Source organism: Parasteatoda tepidariorum, chromosome 11, assembly GCF_982258835.1.
Source record: "Parasteatoda tepidariorum strain Cologne lab strain chromosome 11, Ptep-v5.0, whole genome shotgun sequence".
Lineage (NCBI taxonomy): Eukaryota > Metazoa > Arthropoda > Arachnida > Araneae > Theridiidae > Parasteatoda > Parasteatoda tepidariorum.
The window spans coordinates 37714918-37733252 of record NC_141765.1 but is presented as its reverse complement, the minus strand read 5'-3'; the positions used below and the strand labels follow the sequence as shown (position 1 = coordinate 37733252).

The window sequence follows — 18335 nt, the reverse complement described above, 5'->3', positions numbered from 1 at the left end:
TATTTAAAATTTCCATTATGAATTATTTCGTAATTAAGTTTGTATCCGTTTTATACTTTATTTATTTTCTATTTTTTTATGAATTTCTGAAGCTTGATATAATTAGTGAATTTTACTCTCACATGTAATCTAAGTAACCGAAAATTCAATTTTTATAAGAAAAATATAATACTTGTAAATATTTAAAAGGGCAATATAATAAATTTAAATTATGTTTTAAAATTTTAAAGTTAAAATATTAGTTCAAAACCTAATGTTCCATTTTTGGAACATTGACGTTTCAAGATTTCTGTTTTTTTTTTCGTTTTTTTTTTTTAATTCATGTAACACATTGAGTTATATAGTTTGTATTTCATTTATTTGTTATTCTGACACTTATTTAGGCAAAATAATGATGTTGAAATAGAAAAAAATCATATATTTTACTTCTTTTGAACATGAAGGTTAGGAACATGAATTTTCTTGTGGCTGACAAGTGATATTGACAAGGACTTTTGCAATACCTAGTAATGTATGATTCATTCTGATAGTATTTTCTTTCTTACATCAAAACTTTGACAATACATTAAAAATTCTATCTTGTGAGATTGTTGCCTTCATGGGTGTTATCTTTCTTTTAAGTTGACTGTAATAGATCTAAAATTTAACATTACATGCATTATTTGCATGCGTTTGTTACGATGCAGAATAGATGATTAATATTATTTCCGAAGTTTTACCGCTGAGTTAAAGAAAATTTTTGTACTTTTTTGTTTTGTACTTTTCTGTTTGTTGCTAATACAACAGCCCTAGTATAGCAGTATTAGACGTGTCGAAGAAATGTCTAATACTGCTATACTAGGGCTGTTGTTGTAAGCTAGATTTTATGCAGCAAATTACGTAAAAAGACAAAAAAAACTTCTCATTAGAAGTTTAGAAGACCATATACAATTAGTTTCTTGCGAAAACAAGAGCGTATTTTTTATCGTCATGTTTTTTGCAGTAATTCAAAATGTGTATTAATAATAAATGTGTGCTATCGGATGGTCATTATTTGTTTCTACAGCACAATGTCTCCGTGAAAAAATACCATCAAAAGTGTTTTCAATGTAAAAAGTTCTTGCATTAAAATTATTATTCATGTAGGTAATAAATAATGTTATTTTAGTTATCAATATAAGGGATATTTTTAAGGCCAAAAACGCAATTGTTTTTCTACCGATGTTAACAAAAAGCAATAATTGTAGTATATCAAGTATTATTACTTATTTAAATCCCTTTTTTATTTATTTTCTTCTTTGAAAATAGGTAAAATAAACTGCTGCCACACATCGGTGTCCCAAAAATAATACGTCGTTAAAAACACATTTTAAAAACCGAAAGACACACAACATTATTTTATTGTTTTATTCTATTCCATTCACTAAATACGCACTTATAATTTTACAAGCTATTTGGGTAATCCTTTTTAAATTAGGTGTGTAAGCTATTTAGGATATTAAGTATAGGGAAGAGTGTTGAATAGGACTGGGCGATATAAGAAATTTTATATCGTGATGCATCGCCAGTTTTGCATCGCGATATAGCGATGTATCGCGATATAGTATTTTTGAAATTCATTTACTTGTAAGGCGCAGAGAGTCGGATTTCTATCAAAACTTCATACTCAAATTGATTTAAATCAATTTATGAATTTGATGTAGTATATGTTTTGCTTAATAAAGATATTAATGTTATATTTTCTAAAGAGGATCGCGCAAATAACGAAAGATTTCTTAGTTTAAAAATAAATAATAAAAAAATAAATAAAATTTAAATTTATCAATATATTTACCTAACAATATAGAAAGAAATTTAAAAAATAAGTTCGTTAAAAATTATTTGTATGCTTAAAACAAAGTGCTAAATAAATTAAAAAAAAAAAACACTTTTAAAGCAACACTATTTTTTATCATTATTGTTTCACATAAATAATAAAGTTAAATTGAATAATTGCCGAATTCTGAACGAAAAAACAAAGTAAGGTTTAATTTCTTAAAAATAAAAACAAAGGAATTACGATATTCGATAATATATTCAACTGACAATATTGAAAGAAAATTAAAAAAAAACACGATTATACTCTTTAATAAAACGAAGTGCTAAATGATTTTAAAAAACGAAGTCGCAATCGCAAACATTACTAATTTTTTTGAATAAACAAAGTTGATTGACTAATGTCCAAATCCAAAAGAGGAAAAATAAGTTTTGTTATAATTTTATTTATAAAAATGAAAAGAACTAAAGATTTATAAATTTAAAATCAGTTATAAAAACCCATTAAATTATTATTTTATCCAAAAAGTTTTTAATAAATTAAAATAAAGTAAAAAGTAGCCTAACAAATTTAATTACTTTTTAATTTAATTCTTTATGGGCACCTTAAATTAGATTTCCGTTTGTAATAAATTCAAAAATGTAAAATAATACTTAAACATATAATATCAAAATTAATTTTCACATTTAAAAATGAAAAAGAAAGTTTTGTTTCAAAAAAAAATTTACATAATTAATTAAGAAACACTTCTTTATATATTCTCAGAGATGCCAACTTGCTCCGGACAGCAAATATATATTTTAAAGTGGTAGTTTATCAATTGTGATTCTTGATTTAATAAACTTAATTTAGTAGATTTTTATCCACCACTATTTCAAAATAATTCGTAGGCTTATATAATTCAGAACTTCATAATACTTGTGTCATGCTGTTCCTTTTAAAAAGCAAGCAAATGTAGTCAAATATTTTCGAAATTTACTTTGAAGTTATCTACCGTTCTTTTAATTATTTTGGCGTGTCCGGAGCAGTTGGCATCTCTGTATTCTTCAGAATACGTTCAGAACACGGTAACGACGGCGATCACAAAGTCAATCCCACTGAAAATAATCTACAAGATACGATATGAAGTCGCGACAAAGAAGAAAAAAACTAAGAGGTGCGGAAACGAACATGTGAGATCACGATATATGTTCTCAAAACTGATTCTGATTCTACCGCTCATCCATCAAGGCCGTTTCAATATAACGATACGTACATCGTCTTCCCCAGTGCGAGTTGGCATCGGAACGTAAGAGATCCTTGCGTGTCTTGTATCGCTATATCGTATATCGCTAAATCGTTCGTCTTCTTTACTCGACGGCTTAAATTAGATTTCTGATGCATTGCCTGGAACGAAAGCCACTGTTTCGGCCTGCCGATACAGGCGTTAAATCGATATGTCGCGATATATCGATTTATAGCCCTATCCTAGTGTTGAATCTAAGACAGCAAGCTCCTGCCAAACACCATTGTTCCAAAAGTGGAACATCGTTTAAAACACTATTTTATTTTTAATTCTCTTTAGATATTCTCTAAAAGCGTACTTATCATTTCACAAGCTATTTGGGCAGTCTTCTTCTTTTAATTTGGCATGTAGACTGTAAATGATATTAAGTATAGAGAAGTGTGTTGAACCTAGGGCCGTATGCAACTCGGATCAGTGAAAATATTTGCACTAACTTGAGGAAAGAAAACAGATACAATTAATGATTGATACCTGTAATTGCACCTGTTACAGTTTTAAGCCTGTTACAGGAACTATTTTCAGTGTTGGTGACCATTTAAAACTTTCCAGGCATGTGCTATTTTTTTTTAAAACTTTTCCAGCTGGTGAACAAATTTTTTTAATCAAATTTATCGGAAAATAAAACTCAGTTGGAACTAAAGTAGATAATTAGCGAAATATCATTCTCCTTAAAGCAAAATACCGTATTTTTAATTAAAAAATTACTTATTTTTCTAAAGCTTTTTGTAAAAAATGTATACTTGTTATACCTTGGACCAGTCTAAGATATGTGCAAATAGTGCTTCTGATTGATCCTTAGTTAAAATAGCTTTCCTATGGTCTTAGTCACTAGCAACACGTAAACATTTGAATGCTCTTAGTAAATTTATACGTTTTAGGCATATGTTAATAAAATATTATTTAATATTATATTTATGATTAATTTGATTTATTTTAGCTTGGGCAAACTAGTTAAAAGTGTCAATAAAAATAAATTTTAATTGCATGAATGATGAAATTTCATCAACTAGCAAATGTTGAAGAAAACAATCTCAAAAGTGTTATTCAAAGTGTACGATTTAGTAGTCTGTGGTACAATATATGATGGTCCAAGATTCAAGGGGTGGACAAAATAATGGAAAGAATTCTATACTAATTCACTTTTTCATATTTCTTAAGAATTTCTTAGAGAATCATTGGACCGACAATAAATAGTGCTTTTTGACACCCTATGCCAAAAAATGTCATAAAGAATTTGTAACTTGTAACAATTATTTTGGTTATTATATGCAATAATTGCACAACATTTCGTAAGCCTAACTTAAATATTTATGAAGGTAGACTATGTTTAATAAAAAATCAATTTTTTTTGTCTTTCATTTTGTATATATATAACTTTAAAAATATTAAATGAAATTGAATAAAAGTTTTTGAAACATTAACTACAAAATTATTTCTTTAAAATTTGAGAAAATTTAGTTTCAAACTCTGCAAGATCTGAATAATAAAGGTAGTTCTTTTATACTACCCATGCGTGAGAAAATTTGAGCATATTTTTTTCATAATTTTGCAGAAAATCGTATTTGGCAACTAATAAGAAAAATCAGATTTGAATATCTTAAAAATTTGAAACGTTTCAAATTGATTCAAAAGAAACTCCAAATGATAAAGGATTTTCTACAAATATTTTTTTGTATCATAACACGAAATTAAATAACAAATGATAATTCCTTACAATAAACATTCATGCACAGAAACACGATTGTATAAGGAAAGAATACTAGCAAAATAAAAGGTACTTTTATGGGAGTGATCCCCTTCAACACCGATGTCATTTTAAATAAATCTTGTTAAATAGCACAAAATGAAGTTCGTGAAGAACCCTTATCATTTTGAGCTTTCTTTTAAAAAGTATGAAAGCTACTTAGAAAATTGCTTGAAACGTTTTAAATTTTTAAGACATAAGTTTTTTATAAAAAAAGCCGATGTCTTCATAAATATTTAAGCTAGGTTTACGAAAGTTGGTGCAATTATCGCATATAATAACCAAAATAATTATTACAAGTTACTTATTTATTGCTACATTTTTTAGCATAGGGTATTCAAAAACACTATTATCGCATATAATAATCAAAATAATTGTTACAAGTTACTTATTTTTTACTACATGTTTTAGCATAGGGTATTCAAAAACACTATTATCGCATATAATAACCAAAATAATTGCTACAAGTTACTTATTTATTGCTACATGTTTTAGCATAGGGTATTCAAAAACACTATTATCGCATATAATAATCAAAATAATTGTTACAAGTTACTTATTTTTTACTACATGTTTTAGCATAGGGTATTCAAAAACACTATTATCGCATATAATAATCAAAATAATTGTTACAAGTTACTTATTTATTGCTACATTTTTTGGCATAAGGTATTCAAAAACACTATTATCGCATATAATAACCAAAATAATTGTAACAAGTTACTTATTTTTTGCTACATTTTCCCTGCATAGGGTATTCAAAAACACTATTATCGCATATAATAACCAAAATAATTGTTACAAGTTACTTATTTATTGCTACATTTTTTGGCATTGGTTATTCAAAAACACTACTTTTCGCTAATAGTTTATTGTTGTTCCCTCAAACCTTTAAAAGCTTTAAATTTCATTGAGAAGTAAGAGAAATCGAGTAACCTAAACATTTCTAAACTTAAATAATTCTAAGTATTTTCTGAGAAAGATCAAAAGTGTTAGTAGAAGAGTTTCCATTATTTTGCTCAAACCTTATATGCCACCATGTTGTAGATTCGACCCACTTTTCCAACTTTACGGGTGAGTATGAGTGTCGCACTAAAATAGGCATACCGTATTTTTTATTTAATAAATGTAAAGTTTTATTTTATCTAATACTCTTCTTTATAAATCTATTCACCAAAATATTTTTCTGAGCAGTAACATTTGATCGGAAATCAAATTCAATAAATAGTTAGTATTTCCTTGATTTGCAATAAATTTACATATGAATTCTTTCAAAAGTTATTGTTTACCATTCGTTAAGTTTTATCCATTGCCGAAAAAAAAATTAAAATCACCTAACTACCACTTCTTTAGTTTGATATTCGATTTCTAACACGTTGAATGCCACGTTAATTTTACATGGCTTGCTCGTCTGGCCACATGGTAAATAACTACAAACTAAATTTGCAAATATAGACAGATTTTGCTAGTTTATAAAGGGTTTAGCATGACGTATCTGAAAAAAGTGGTGAATTATACGTGCCTACGAATTCTTTAAAAATAGTGGTGGATAAAAATCTGCTAAATTGAGTTCATTAAACCAAGAATCACAATAATTAAGTAAATTTTGAATAAATTTTCTGCAATTCCATAAGAGATTGTAAATTTTATAGTTCTATATCATGTTATACGCTGTCAGCCAGCTGTTTTTCGCGGCCTATGTGAAAGGCCAGTGTCAGCAATCGGTGACAGACGCAGCCAAAATGTTATTTCAGTGTCAGCCACCGGTGGTTGACGCTGCCTAAATGTACTTTCAATGTCAGCCACCGGTGGTTGACGCTGCCTAAATGTAATTTCAGTGTCAGCCACCGGTGGTTGACGCGGCCAAAATGGAAAGTCCAGTGTCAGCCACCGATGGCTGACGCGGTGCTCAACGTGTTAATAATAACTGAATAATCCGTAAAATGAATGGCGAGCGAGTATTTTCACTTTTGATATGAATTCGCTCTCTCTCTGGTTACTAACAAACACTTCAAATTTGAATTTTGAGATGAAAGTATAATTTTCTACTGCACCTTCGGCTGACAGTTAATTTAAAATAAGGCAGCAATTCTTTTTCTCAATAGAATATTAATTATTCTCATTATACCCATTGTTGATGAATAAGATATAAAGCTACGTGATTGAAAACTTCATTCGCTTCAGAACTAAACAAATATGAAATAACAAGTGGACATATTTCAAGCTCTTCAAAAATAGGCACCCATTTTCACGACCTGCCAGACGCGAAAGTAAAAAAACAAAAATAATTTAAAATAAAAAACGCAATGTTGCCAACAAAAAATGGAAAAATAAAGCTAGAAAATAACTAAAGCGGAGAGAGAGAAAAAGATGAAAAACAACAAAAAAAATCATAGTGATGCCAAGAACAAGATTCCTGTGCATCAGGATGAGCTGATGCAACTAATATGAAAATAATTTTAGCATTATCGTAATTGAATTTAAGATTCCAAAAATGTGCAGCAATTGAAGATGCCTTGAATTCTTGACAACATGATAGATATGTTTGTTATTAAGAATTCGAGAAATCATCAATTGCTTCGTATTGTTGTAATCTTGGACATACATTCAATTTCAACAGTGCTATAACTATTTCACAGTTACATCAGCTCATCTTGATGCCATGGAATCTAGTTTTATTCATTTTCTTGCTGATTCTCTTGTTGTTGTTGTCATGTCCAGTAGTGCAAGGAAAATTAAATTTGTCCAAAAGTATCTAAAACAGCTTTGGCCACATCAATAATCTCTATGGAATAGAGGAGTTGCTGCGGGGATCCAGATGGATCCTGAAGAGCTTCGCCAATATGGCTGGGCAATCAAAGACATGGTCGAGAGAGAGTTCGGTGTCGATGCAGTGAGGATAACTTCTGTAGCTACGATAACCATCGGGAGATATTTTCATTCCCTTGAAGTGTTTAGTCCTCAATCTAGCTATGGTTGTGGAAATGGCTCGATCACAGTTTAGGGCAGGGATGGAGTGCTTCTGAGAGGTAGCAGAAAGTAGTCTGCGGCTGGCTATCGCATCAGCAGCAGTTAGGGTTGGAAAGTTGGGAGTTCTCTTGGACCTCCTTGGCCAGGATATCAGCTTTCTCATTAGCCGATTCTCTTAATGACAATAGTTCCTCCCCTTTTCTCCATAACGCCTCTCAGCCACTGCGATTTTCCTTCCTCTTTTTTTGATTTTTTTTCTCTCTCGCCTTCTGGGGTTTTTCTAGTTTTGTTTCTTACCTATATGCTTCCAATTTTCGATGGCAGCTTTATTTTTTTTTTAATTTTAAATCATTTTTGTTTCTTTACTTTCGCATCAAGCAAGTATTGAAAATTGTCACATATTTCTTATGAGCTTGAAACATGTAAACTATAATTTCATGACTGTTTACTTCTGAAGCAAATGATGATTTTAATTCTGCTTACAGCTTCAGTTTCTTGGGATTATTTAAGGCTGAAGAATAATTTAAAAATAATAATTTTACTCAGTTTTTTTATAAACAAAGGCAAAATTATGTCTATTAAGTTTTTAAATACTTATTCATCTCCGTTAAGAAAACTGATATGCGTAAATTTTAAAAAACTAAAATGAATGTTCTGTATGAAGATACAATAATCCAGTTAAAAAGAATTTTTACAACTTATCAGAAGCATATGAGCTTTGAATGAACATTTAATCAGAATTAAAGACATTCCATACTACAAAATTGTATTTCGGGCTGCTCTTCATTAAAAAAAATTAATAAAGGAGATCCATTGTGATATTTTAAAAATGAATTTTTGCCTTTACGCACATAGAAAAGGCGTTTGATTAACTTTATATTCACGAAATGACTTCTTCCACTTATCAGCTATTTTGTTTTTAAATTTAACAGTATAAAAATAATTCTATCACCGTTTCACAAAGAATATCTTTTTTAAAAAATATTAATATAATAGTCTGTTTTTTTAGACATTTTCATTAACTATGCGACCATTTTGTTAAATTACTTAGAAAAAAATTCGTATGGCTACTAAAACACATACTGTTAAAATGCATATTATGTATGCTATTTAATTTTTAAGTGAAATGGTGGAAAAATTGGAGGGAGTTTGTTAGCGTTTTTTAATGTTTTCAGAGATTTGTATCATAGTCCAAACAGTTTAACAAAAAAAATTTATTAATTATTTTACATATTATGTAAAACAAAAACGTCTGAAATAATAAAAAAATAAATCACAGTATTTTTTTATGTTAACAAAAAATTAATTATTAAGCCTAATTTTTTAGATACGATTTAATTGAAACGTTTATTTTTGAAACCAATACACTCCACATTTTTTAAATTAATTTTTTCAATTCCGGCTAGTTCATTTTTTAACTTTTTAGAGATTTAAAAATATAATCTAAATATTAAAAAAGAAATATTAAATAAGCATTTTAAAATCTATTTGTGTAATAATTTTTATTTATTTATTTTTTTACTGAAAAGACATACCTGCAGTTCAACCAGAAAGCCTAATGGTTTAGTGAATTTTTTTTTTATCAAACCTTACCCAAACTACTTGGTTTTGTCAAAAGAATAAAATTCCAAATGATATTTAATCACGTAAAAGTTTAGAGTATTTTTGACGATAAAAGAACTTTCAAACAAGCATGAATCTCTGATTCCTTCAAAAACACAAATTAACTTCTCCAAATTTCAAACTTTGATGGATTTGTTTGTTTTTTACTTTCTAATACAATTTTAGGAAATAGATTGGACAGGGTTTTAAGCGAAACACTTTAATTCTAACATGTATCTTTATGAATATACCTCGATTAACTTAATAATAACTTAACTTAATATTGATTAATTAAATAAGCCTGCAATAACTTTATGGTGCTAAGTACTGTAAGTTCCATAGAAGAACTTAAAATTTAAATTCCAAATAAAATGGTTTTAATTTAATTATCATCAACTAATCTTGCAATAACAACCCATTTGAACAGTTTGTTGAAAATTATGAGTAGGGGAGAGTGGGGTCAATTGTAACATTTTTTACTTAACTATTTTTAACTAACAAAAAATCCAATATATTATTAATATTAATTGACAAACGAGTAAAGTAGACTATCCTCTATTAGAAAAAAAAATACCTTATTTTAAATGTTATTATATTAGTTATTAACAATTTTTGACAGTCGTGCACTTGTTACAATTGTCCCCACTTACGGGGTCAATTGTAACAGTTCATAAATTCAACTAAAACATAGTTAATTATACATATTATCATAGTTGTGATATATTTTTTAATTGATAAAAATAGTAGTGATATTTTAGGAGTAAAAATAATAATGAGCAGGGACCTAAAGGGTTAAACTTTTAACTTTAAGGGGTTAAAAATTTTAATTTATGCTGTGAAAGGTGACAAATAAAATAATGTACATTCAACATAATATAAATGATATAGGAAACTATTGGTGGTTCTTAAAGAGTTAAGTAATGGTTTGTAAACATAAGATTATTTATTTTCAGCTGTTACAATCGTCCCATTACTTATTGTTACAATCGTCCCCAAGACGCCATTTCAGCTTCATTTGTTAAAAACAATGCTAGTTAATTAACAAAACTAATATTTTTTTTTGGAAATGTTAACTAAGGTGTGCACTTACATATTCGGTTAATAATTTTTATTTGTTCAAACAAAATTACTTTGTTACAATATAATATTATAATACCAAAAAAAGTACTTATGTAGCGTGAAAATATCTGCTGTGATGTAACTTTTTCAAAAGTACATAAAAATGGTTGCCAGTAGGGGTGTACATGTAGATTTATTAAATACACCTTGTGCGCCACCTAGGAACCAAATCTAGAACCCGACACTCGAAATTTTTGCTCTGTTACAATCGTACCCTGTTACAATTGACCCCACTCTCCCCTATAGTTTGCAAATTTTGGGTCACTTCTCTTTGATTCGTCTACTCAGAGGAATAAATCCCACGGTAAATCCCTTTTCAGTTATTTTTCCTTCACCGTGACTCCTGAGTTTATATAGTCTTATCACCCTACTGCATATAATTACACAGTCAGAACCTCAATGAACCACATGAATACTCCTTTACTTCATTTGCATTCCACAACCTCATCGAAGCACCACAAAGATCAAACTAAAGATGAATGGGAAAATGCCCGCAAGCAGCCTCAAGTGCCCAGATGTTTTATACAGTTTAAGTTTGCCCTGAGTTTGTTGATCCTGGCTTTTGATCCTTTGAACTCTACGTTCAAATATATTGATTCTCTGGTCCTACAATATTCCATTTGCTTGAATGGTAATTTGTCACCTGGATACACTATCCACTAATAAGTATTTGGACACCTGTGCAAATGACTATATCTGCTATCCTGAGATACTTCACGCCCTCCGCCGGTATACATCGTGTAGGGAACAACATCGGCATTAGTCCCATGCAAGATGCCTACTGCACTATTTTGGATGACAATGCGCTTCCTACGCTGTGGCAGTTTTACGGGGTGGACCCCTGATACTTCCAGGACGACAATGTCAGCTGTCATGTTGCGAGGATCACCAAGGTTTGGTGTGGTGCCAATGGGGTTAATCGAATGGATTGGCCTGCCCAGACCCCAGACCTGAACCCTATCGAGAACCTCTGGGACGAGTTGGATCACCGAATTAAGGGGTGGACAATCCGTAAAAACCGGTGAAGGAACTTACATGTCTTCTCCAAGCCGAGTGGAAGAAAATATCACTAGCCGTGACACAAGGACTTGTGGAAAGTATGCCCAGGAGGGTTCACGCTGTAATTGCCTCTCGTGGAGGCTCTATCAACTATTGATTATGAATAAAGTTTGTTTTTCTTTTCAATCACACGTGTGAAATACTTATTGGTAGACAGTTCATAATTTCAATGGGATTTTGGTTTAGCTTACCAACACCTAAATCTTGGGAGAATAGACCCAAACTGCGTCAAACGAATTTTTGTACCAAATGTAAGAAGAAATGTTGAGCCAATTCATATAAGCAATACGCTGTGGAAGAGTGAAGACAACAAATAAAACTATATTTAATTCATGAAATTGAGACGCTTGGGGTGGGTGAGTCACATAGAAAGAATGAAAGAAAAGAAAATGGTTTAAGAAAAATCTTAATAAGAAAACTGATGAACTTAACACCCAAAAAGGGATATTTAGACGAAAAAAAGAAAAAATATATAACCCTAATGAAAATTTCTAACTATGGATTCAAAACTACAGGCAGAAAGATTTTGAATAAAACTGTTTAGCAAGAAAATGCCCTCTTTGAGTTTCAGCGCTATAAACGAAAATATCTAAAATATCAATATGGAAGGAAAGTTGATAAGGGTGTATTTACATTGTTACAAGTTTTGATTCTAAATAAATAATAAATGAAATGTAACTACATTTTATTTGAAATTTTTAAGTTTAAAGCTCTTGGGAAGAATCCTTATTTGTTAAGTAATTGTACAATACATAAACTTTTCAAACATGCATTTCTTATATTATAATAGTTCTATACCACCTTTTATTTTACCATAAAATCAGACTAACCCGTCCTCTTCCTTTGAGTAGTTCTTTGTAAACCACTGAGAGCACTCAGAAACACTGAATAAGAAACTGATGTGGGGTATGAGTTAGCTAATCCCTCGTCTTCCTCGTTCATCGAAGACAACAGCCTCTTATGTTTATTCTCGAATAGAAGAGAAGACATAGCTTGAGCAAACAAAGCGCACACCATTGCTCCTGTGAACCAACACCGTCTTCGCATACCTACAAAAAAGAATTAAAAAAAGGAAAGATGATATATCTCAGATAGCTTTTCTTTGACCATTTTAGTTTCTAAGCCTCATATGAATTATTTTCCACAAAATTAAATTTCAAAATTATTCTATATTAATTCTGAATTTCCTAATTTGAATAATTTCCTTAATATAAATTCCTCATATGAGTTATTTCCCATAAAATTAAACTTCAAAATTATTCTATATTTATTCTAAATTTCCCAATTTGAATAATTTCCTTATTATAAATTCCTCATATGAATTATTTCCCATAAAATTAAACTTCAAAATTATTCTATATTAATTCCAAATTTCCAAATTTGAACAATTTCCTTAATATAAGTTCTTCATATGAATTGTTTCCCATAAATTAAACTTCAAAATTATTCTATATTAATTCTAAATTTCCTAATTTAATGTACTTCAGTGAAAAAAGTTTTTATTGTTGAAATTATTAATTACATTCTGTGGGCTTATGTTTTTGGAGGGATTAAATGATTTTTTCTTCCTTATCTGTAAATGTATGGTTTAATGAGTGGATTCTCTAACATAGAAAATTTAACTTCTATTCAATATGCATTTCAGAATCAGTTAACTTAGTTATTTTTGAGTTTGCAGATCTACGTATCGAGTTTTTTAATGATCTTTTTTCTTTAAAGCACAGTTTTTAACTAGCGCATGCAACTTTCCGGGTTGTATTATTTCGATTAATGCTTTTCTGACTAGAATTCTGAACGTTGCAACCATTAATAACCTGAATTATGTTGACCATTGGCCATTGCCCATTGACCATCTTGACCATTGAAGAAAATCGCGAAAATAATCGAAATTGAGTAATTCTAGTTCAAATTATAGCTATTTATTCGTCTTTAAAGTAAGAAACTTGTTTTTAAGTCATGTAATGGGGTGGCATGCTGATTAAAAAAATCTTGTTTCCTTCCAAAAGATAATTTGCACCATTTTATTATTTTATTGAGTTCCTATTAAAACCCTAACGTACTGCGAAACGCCTTAATTTAACGCATTTAATAAAACTCATTGTGTTTACTTATTGTTTTCGAAAGAAATCGATTTCAAATAAGGTAATTAAGGAAAACTGAAGTTTTTCAATTTTTAAAAGGGATTGTTGTCAATTAATTAAATTAGTAATAGCCAAGTGAAAATTTAAAGAATAAATGAAAAAAATCTAAACACCACTTTATCGATTTGAAAACACATTTTTGGCTGTAAGCACGTATAAAAAATTATATGGTTTATAATTTACAGTTTATAGCATATAAAGGGGAAAACAATGTAGTATTTACAGAGATATAGTTGATTTCAATGTATAATGTTATTTTTAGCATGGGGAAAAATTCAGTTTAGCTAAGTTGCATATTTGAGTAAAAACTTTAAAGCCAGCATATACTTCAAGAATTATTATAAGTAGCTTTCAAGGAGAAGTTAAATTGAGTTAGAAAATATTCAAAATAATCATAAGAAAAAGAAGTTCATCTATCCAATGAAAATATTATCATACGCAAAAATTATCTCAAATCATTCACCTAAGTCAACAGTTCATTTCAAAACGGCATGTTATTCTATGAAGTAAATCAAATAATTACTTCTTAATTTGTGTGTATTCAGACCAAGTCCCAGTTTCTTAAGAATCAATCGTAACTTATTCGCACTATCAAAAGAGATCAAACTGTTTCGCATGAGTAAAGTAAAACTTTGAAATAAAGAAAGGTAAAGTTAATAAACCAAGCGTTTATGGCATGCATTTAATTGTTGTCAACTTTTTTGCGAATCGCAAAGTTATTTCTAAGTATTAATTAAGTTATTTCTAATTATTAAAATAATTTGGTTTCCTGATTTATTTAACGAGCTACTGCTAATATAGCTCTCTCTCTCTCTGTATATATATATATATATATATATATATATATATATATATATATATATATATATATATATATATATATATATATATATATATATATGGGTCATTCTCACAAAAACAGTCATTTTCATGTCCCCAGTATATTTTATGTTTGTTTTACAACTTACGAAAAAAAAAATTTCAAGGAAAGTGTCCTTCAGAATGCAAGCTAACAAAAGAATAAAAATAAAATTATCAATTTTTATTTTTTATTAATTTTAGGTAATAAAAATATGCCAATATGTCATTCCCTCACTTGTCCCCACTGCTACTTTAAAAAAAGAAAAAAATTGTTTCTGAAATAAAATTTTTTTTTTTACAAATTTTTGTTTTTTATTTGAGAATATTGAAATATAGAATTCAGAAAATAAATTTTAAATTTAATTTCTGATTAAAATATTAACACAGCACTATTTTAAACTTTGTCCCCAGTGTTTCGCGTCATTCCCTCACAACAATGTTCTTATCACCTGCAATCATCTTAGAATAAAAATATTTTAATAAAAACTTCAGAAGTTAACAAGTGGCATCATAGAACAAAATTGCAGTATGTTTCCATCTTCAACTTAAAGAAGCTTTGCTGTGGAATAAATTTGAATGAATCAAACCAGGTAAAATTTTTTACATTTGTCATTCCCTCATGTCGTTTTTTAGAGTAAAATAAAATACAACTTCATCGAGAAAGTGGATAATTATATGTTGCTTTCTTGTATGAATATAATTGTATGTGATTGACTTCAGAAATTAATAAAGCCTAACTGTTATTTCTAAATTTTATTGAATTCGTCATTCCCTCACTAGTGTATAAAGTGAGGGAATGACGCTGAAGTGAGGGAATGATTCAAGATGAGTATATTATTAAATTTTTTTTTGTTCAATCGTGCCAGCCAATTTTATTTCCCAAACCTGTAAAAACTATTAAATATATAAGACTAAATTATAATAAATATTAGATATACTTAGTATGTTATCATTTTCAAACTTTAGGTAGATGTAACTTAGATAAAAACATGTATTAAAATAAAATATCATTCCCTCACTATTAGTGTCAGTCCCTCACTTTTTAAATAGTGAAAATAATTAATTTACTTATTAATTAATTTGAAAAATAAATTAATAAATTAATAAATTGATTTATTAAACTAATTAATTTATTTATTAAATTAATTAATTAATTATTAATTATTATAAATTAATAATTATAAATTAATTATTTAAAAAATTAATTAATTTAAATATTAAGTATAATTTATAGGATATATACTTTCTTTATAATGCCATTACATATTTCTATTAATATAGAAAGTTTCAGAGCTTTTTATTCACTTTACTTTTTTGGGATTTTATGAACTGAAAAATGACAGTTTTCGTGAGAATGACCCATATATATAATATGGGGGATTCTCACGAAACATGACAATTCGGACCAAAAAATTTCTTCAAATTTGAAGTCTTCAAAATAATCTGAAAATTTTTTTGTATACTTCTTTAGCTACACTTATGCATAGCTAAGGAAGTATACAAAAGCAATCCCTAATATCTTATAGACAGCAGTGTAGTTTATTGACATTTTCGCGAGAAAAAAAAATAAAATAGAAATTCACCAAATCTTGAATGCCAAGAAAATGACATATTACCTTAGAAGTTTAAAAAACAGTCGTTTTAAGCTAATAATAAGTAACTCAACTTAAGCCTTTATGTTAGATGGACCATAAATTGCTTAAATTAATTCTTTTTATCCACTGTAGAAAGAAGCAAAAAAATTTTTGTTGCTGATACGCACAGAATAAAATTGTGTATGATAATCAATCATTGAATAAATAAATAACATTGATTACATCCAAGCATATTACAATCATACATAAACTTGGTATTAGGTTAATATTTGCTTTCTCTCTTTACAGTATTAGCAGTTAAAAAGAATTTCTGGTAACACTTCAATGTCCTGGCATTCATAAGCCAGGAAAATGACAAATTCGCCATTTTATAGTATGTAACTTTAATTTAATATTTTGGCCGAAGACGTTTTTATTCCGCAGAAAACAACAGTATTTCTTAAAATAACTGAGATAAATCTATGTAATGTTTGTTAATGATTTCACGAAGCCAGGAAAATGACAGCATAAAAACCTACTCACCTTGAAAAAATTTTTGAAATAGATTTCGAGCCAGAAAATTGGTTCTTTATTCATGCAACAAGACATGTTCAGATAGGAGGGTATCTGATCAATCTATTAACATAAGATATTGATTCCTGGCGCTATCTATTTTGGTTATAAATCACTAAATAAAAATAGCCAGGAAAATGACAGATTTTCATGGGACAAACAAATTATTGACAGAAAAAATTATTTTGAACGAAGTTTTAGTAAACAATACCCTCTGCGTATATTCTAGAAATGCTTACAAAGGATAAGATAAAAAAAAATAGATTTTGAAAAATGTATGGGAAGTTTTGAAGCTAGTTATTATTAGAAATATTGTTTGGGACATACCAGGAAAATGACATTTTGATATTCAATATAATTTTTTAAGTATACAAAACAGTCAATGCTAGTGCAAAGTCATTTTAAAATGCATACAGCAATGCTATTTATTAATTTTTCTTTAAAAAAGTTCTTTTAGTATTATAGTATTAGATCTTGGAGCAAGGGACAGTGAATTGTCATGTTTCGTGAGAATCACCCATATATATATATATATATATATATATATATATATATATATATATATATATATATATATATATATATATATATATATATATATATACAAAGGAGTCATCAATTATTATATCTTTGTATAGTATAATGAGGCTGCAAATAAGCCCCCAAAAATTCAGCCTGAATAACTTTTGCTCTAATGGTCAAAATTTTCAAGTTAATAAATGCCACTCTTAATAGCTTGATAAATTGGCCTTGAGCATAGAAATTAATAAGCTCCAAACATCATTTTTATGTCACAAAATTAGCCATATTAACGAACTCTTTGTGAATAAACTTACGTTGGATTTAAATTTTAAATCTCAAAATATTGGGGGATAGCCAGAATCAATAAAATATGGTCCCAATAGTTTAGCCAGAAGAGCGGTTAAACTATTAATTTGATTTTTTCCTTATTTTGCCATGTCGCAGAAATTTTTTCTCGTGAAAAGTTTCAATTAAAAATAATTTTTAATGATTAGAGTCAAAAATTATTTGGATTGAAAGGTATAAATAAATAGTACATCATTTTAAATTATATAATTGAAATTGACAAAATACGAAATTTGAATGAGCATAGTTAAATAGGTAGTTTCTGAGTAATTACATTTAAAAAAAGACGCAATTTTAAGTTTTTATTTTTCAAGAACTGTTTCATAAAGCTTGATCGCTGGTTCAAGTAACTCGTATTTTCAATTGGAGGGAACTAGGACAACGCTATCTGCCATCCAACATTCGTCAAATTAAACATAGGGCAGTGGAGTTTTAATGGTCTGATTAGGTAACAGGGTGGTCTGAGTAGGTAACAGGGCGAATGACAACACTCCCCTCCTTGTTTTTGAAACCATTTTGCCTGGTTTAAGGACTTAGATCCCTATTATAGCATTTTCGTGGACGTAGTAGACTCTGATTATATTGTAATATAGGACAACGCGTGAACACATCTGAAAGATGATTTTCCTAAAAGAGTTGATATTCGTCGCACAGTTTGGCCAGTCAGATCTCCAGACCTGTATAGAGCTGGGACGCAGTGGGACGGGAAATCGGAACGCCGAGAGTATGAAGAGAGTATCGAACT

The 18335-nt window shown here is 28.9% G+C and overlaps 1 protein-coding gene across 3 annotated transcripts in view; it reads right to left on the bottom strand.

Annotated features, from left to right (window-relative positions):
* LOC107438557 (uncharacterized) overlaps positions 1-18335 on the bottom strand; it is a 55549-nt gene that overhangs the window by 9072 nt on the left and 28142 nt on the right. For all 3 annotated transcript variants that reach the window (XM_071187630.2, XM_071187632.2, XM_071187631.2), the window contains exon 2: positions 12405-12623. In XM_071187630.2, coding sequence (XP_071043731.1) covers positions 12405-12621 — 217 coding nt within the window. In that variant the 5' untranslated portion in view covers positions 12622-12623. The remainder of the gene's footprint in view (positions 1-12404; positions 12624-18335) is intronic.